This window comes from Pteropus vampyrus, unplaced genomic scaffold (assembly GCF_000151845.1).
Source record: "Pteropus vampyrus isolate Shadow unplaced genomic scaffold, Pvam_2.0 Scaffold125, whole genome shotgun sequence".
Lineage (NCBI taxonomy): Eukaryota > Metazoa > Chordata > Mammalia > Chiroptera > Pteropodidae > Pteropus > Pteropus vampyrus.
This window is the reverse complement of record NW_011888906.1, coordinates 1,869,842-1,874,597: the sequence shown is the minus strand read 5'-3', so window position 1 is coordinate 1,874,597 and position 4,756 is coordinate 1,869,842. Positions and strand designations below refer to the sequence as shown.

General features: G+C 40.9%; 1 protein-coding gene across 1 annotated transcript in view; it reads right to left on the bottom strand.

The window, feature by feature from the left end:
- The window catches only part of LBP (lipopolysaccharide binding protein), a 22,056-nt gene that overhangs the window by 13,137 nt on the left and 4,163 nt on the right, over positions 1 to 4,756 (bottom strand). The window contains 3 exon segments of the mRNA XM_011366599.2: positions 804 to 968; positions 2,317 to 2,380; positions 2,991 to 3,146. Coding sequence (XP_011364901.1) covers positions 804 to 968; positions 2,317 to 2,380; positions 2,991 to 3,146 — 385 coding nt within the window.

Genomic DNA, 4,756 nt, shown 5'->3' with positions numbered 1-4,756 from the left:
GTGAGCTTGCAATTTTACTCCTGAGTAGAACCCCAAGAAATGTATCCACGTTGTACTAGAATATTTATAGCAGCACTAACCATAATGGTCTAAAACTGAAACTACCCAAATGGCCTTCAACAGTAGAATGGAAATAAATGGAGGGACGAAGACAGTGGAATATGACACAGCAAAGAGAATGAATGAACTCACTATGTGCGACAACATAGATCGAATTTGTATTTTAAAGTGGAACAGAGAAAGCCTTCTAAATACTTTCTTCTAAATAAATTCTTCTAAACACTACAAGGTTCCACTCAAATACACAGTGCAAAACTAATTTTTGCTGGTAATAGTTGGGATAATGGTTACCCTCGATTGGGTAGTGACAAAGGACACGTGAGGGGGCTCTGAAAGGCCAGTCACATTCTGTATATCGATCTGGGAGCTGGTCTATGCATGCTCTTTGTGAAAATTCTTTAAGCCGTTCACTTATGGTTTGAATACTTTTTTCTATGTATTAACTTTCACAAAAAAAGTTTTAAAAAGTAAGATCAATTTTCATGCGCTGATATAGAAAAATCTCTAACATATGCAAGTTGCAAAAGGATAATATACCTATGCTATCTACAGACTAATATCAATTCATAATTGTGCATATACGCATATATTCCTGTAAAAGGAATACATATATGAATGTATATTCATATATTTATGTATATTTATATTGGCATATGCCAAGAAAATATCTGAGAGGATACACCCAACATAGAGGTTACCTCTTGGAAGAAAATTCGGGGAGAAAAGAGACTTTCAATGTATACTTTCTATACTTCTATCCCATTTAAGGTTTTATAAGGTATGTATATGCTCTTTAAAAAACTGATAGAAATAAACTGGTCTAGAGTTGGGTAAGATGCCCTACCTGGCAGAGTTTGGAGATAACGCTGTACGTCAGAGGTCACCGATTTCTGGAGCATTTCACAAATCTGGAAAAAAAAAATGGGAAGAGAAAGGCTGAGGGAGTTCCCTGGCTTCGGTCTGGCACTGTGCTAATTGCTTTAGTCACATTATTTCACATATTTGCCCATTGCTCATTAATTCTACAAAAAAGTGTAAGTACTTAGCATGTGCCAGGTTCCAAAGGAACAAAAACAATCAATAGAGTCCAGTTGGACCTTCCAAAGTTGGTCCCAGAGCTGAACATCTGAGCTAGGTAGTTGGCCTGATGAGGGGACATCGGCTGGAGGCACTGCCTGAAACCCCATCATTAAAGATCTTTTCCTATGGGAGGCTCTGAACTCCCAGAATTTAGAGTTGAATAGCAGAACTGGATAGTAAGTAGAAATAGCCACACAAATAAGTGTATAATTAATGTAGATACTTTTTAAATGCCATCACTTAGTATCTACTTGGCTGGATTGATCAATGTTCTCTGTTTCCCCCGATGCATTACAACATGGCAAAAAGGTACTGGAAAAGGAGGCTGGCATGTTTTCCAAGCTCCCTGAGACCCCAGAACCCCAGAACAAGGAAAGGAACAGAATATAGCTTGCCATGCCCACTCTGTAGAGTCTGCCTGCTATTCCTGATGAATCACCAGTGAGCTCTCAAAGCCAAACCAGACCCTGGACCGAGAGAGAGGGCAAGGTGCGTGTCTATGTGCATATCTGTGTGTGTTTTCTCCATTTCTTCTTCATTACTTTCTCCCTTGCTAAGCACAGTCATTGCTACCGACAGCTCTAGGTGTATGATACCCGGGAAATGGGATTTTGGTATGAAGTGAGTGTTTGGAAGAACTGAAGGTTAACATGGAAACTTCTTTGTTTTAGCAAGATTCCAAAATTCGGAGATTTTACATAGTTTTTTTAATACAAAAACCTGACACTTCGTGGCTGCCTTCCCATCCAGGGCAGGTTCTCATGAGCTTGCCCAGGTAGGAACTGGGGTTCTCCCCTGGTTCATGCACTCCTAAAGTTTCCCACCTGGTCTCTGCAGGCATCTCAGTGTTAATTTCCTTTTTGGCCTTTGTGGAATGCAGGGCAGTGGGGGGCAGTGAGCAAAGTCAAGCAGAGGGAGGGTCAGGAGTCTGTTTGGCCTCTGCTGTTTTACTGCTGGCCAAGCATCTAACCATCCTCTGTCTCACTGGACAGACTCAAGGTCTAGAGACCTATGTTTTGTTCCCAACTTTGCTATACACCAGCTCTGTGACCTTCAGCAAATGATTTGTCCTCTCTGGGCCTTAGGCCCCATGGCTGTCCAGGGCCAGAGGTCAGTGAGGACTTGAGCCCAGCCCTTGCGTGGCTCAGCAGATGTCAGCAGCGCAGACAATCCTACCTTGTTCTCCAATATTTCTTGGAATTTGGACTCAATTTGGTTGTGGAAGAGATTCAGCAGCCACCTGGGGAGAGGAGCACAGTGGATGGTCGCTTGTGTGTCACTGAACACAGTGATGGTGGGCAGCAGGGAAAGCCAGGCCCTGGTTTCTGGCTAGGTCAGTTCCCATGGGAGTTCTCCCCACCCCATCCTGGTACCCTCCTAGGTCCCAGAGTCCCAACTCCCAGCACACTCAGTGATTCAAGGCATCTGGCATCTGAGTGCCCTGCTACTTACCAAGCAAATTCAATAGTTTTTTTGGGGGGTAGGGGGCGGGGCGGTGGGGGGGAAGGGGCTTGAGAATCAATATTTTTCTAATTAAGGAAACTTGACTCAAAGAGGCTTGCCCAAAGCCTTATATATTTTTCACAAACTCTCTTTTGGCCAAAAGCCTTTGTTTTCCTCTAATAGTTGAATTTCATTCACCTGATGATGGTTTCTTGACATTCATTTTTTGGTAGAAATGGCACACCATTACCCTGGCCTCGAATCAGCAATGTCCCCCAAAGAATGACCTCCAAGTGCCTGTGCATTTCACCTGGACCCTTTTGCTTATCAAAGGCCGGGCCACTGGCTGGTGGGATCTTGGGTGGCAACCAGGGGTCAAACTGGCCACTGTCCCAGTGGTGACCTACCCCAAACCTCCCGAGATGTCCACCTCTATGTCACGGATGTGGCTGCTGCAACTGGAGGCAGTGACCGTGGGCTTCCCCGAGGGCTCGCTGCCCAAGAGGAGGTTGGCCGAAATGGTGATGCCCTTGACCTGAAGGTCAAAGGAGCCCTGTAGTTTCCTGGAGGAGACAAGAGAAACAATGACCAATTCCTAGGCTAGGCTTGGCCATTTTGGGGGAAAACATGAAGTGCAGTTCTCACCCCGAAATAAGTGAAGCTGGAGCAAACAATTAATCAAAAAAATTATTACAAATATTTATTACAAATCAAAAATTTATTACAAATAAGACCTTAAAGAATCTAAGAAAAAACCTGCATTCACTTATTTATAGCCAGGGATGGGCTAAGGCCTTTCTAGGCAGGATCTAAGTTTCAGAAGCCGCACAGGAAATGGTTGATACACTTGCCAGCACAGAAAATTAAAGCTTCAGTGAACAACAACAACAAAATGCCATATGCAAAGTAAAAAAAAAATTTCATCATGAGCAAGCCAAAGAACTAATTTCCTTAACATATGAGCTAATTTCCTTAATACACAAAGAACGAGCCTATACTACTTAATAAGAAAAAGATAAAACAACCTAAAAGAAAAAAAAGAGATTAAAGATATGAACAGGAAGTTTGGTTGCAAATAAGCATGCAAAACATTATTACAAATGAAAATAAATCATAACGATGCCAGTATTCACCTATCACATTGACAAAACTTTTGAAATTTTAATCCTCAGTGCTAGTGAAGGCATGGGCAGACAGAAACCTCAGACACTGGGGCTGGGTAAACACCTCTGGATACAAATTCATGGATTTATCCTAATTTCACACACGTATCTTTGATCTAGCAGTTTAATTTCTAAGCCTTTATTCTGTGGTTCTTCTGTCCAAGGTATATATGTGTGTGGAGCAGCTCACTGAAATGTCATGGGTAATAGCAAAAAATGAGGAAATGACCCACATGTCAGCTAGGAGGGACAGATCCAATAAGTAGTGGGCATTTATCTATGCTGTGTAGCCTTTGAAAAGAATAAGGCCAAATGTGGCCTACCTAGACAAGGGAATATTATTCATCCATTAAAGTGAATAAAGTCCTAACATGTGCTATAATGTGGATAAACCTCAAAAACATTATGCTAAGTGAAAGAAGCTAGACACAAAATGTCACATATTGTAGGATTCCATTTATGTGAAATGTCCTGAATCCACAGACTTGCCCTGGGCTGGGGAAGGGGGAAGTGGGAAGTGACTGCCTGATGGGTGGGGTGTTATCTCTTTGGGTGACAAGAATGTTTTGGAACTAGGTAGAGGTGTTGATTGCATCATGTCATGAATGTACTAAATGCCACTAAATTGTATACTTTAAAATGGTTAATTTTATGTTATGTGAATTTCACCTCAATAAAAATATTACATTAAAAAGAGGTTAAAAAAAAGAGTGAGAAAATTATCACATGCCCGTATGAAGAGATCTTTAATATATTTCAGTGAAAAAAGCCAGGACAGAAGAATGTGGCCTAATTTCTTTTATGAGGAAATTGAATAAATGTGCATACATAGTTGATATATATATATATACTGAACATCTTTCTAAAGCATTGTTGTTTAATACAAATATAATGCGAGTCACATAAGTTAATTTAAATTTTTCTAGGAACCACATTTAAAAAGGCAAAAAGGAAGAGGTAAAATTAATTTAGTAGTATCATCTCAACATGTAATGAACATAAAAATTATT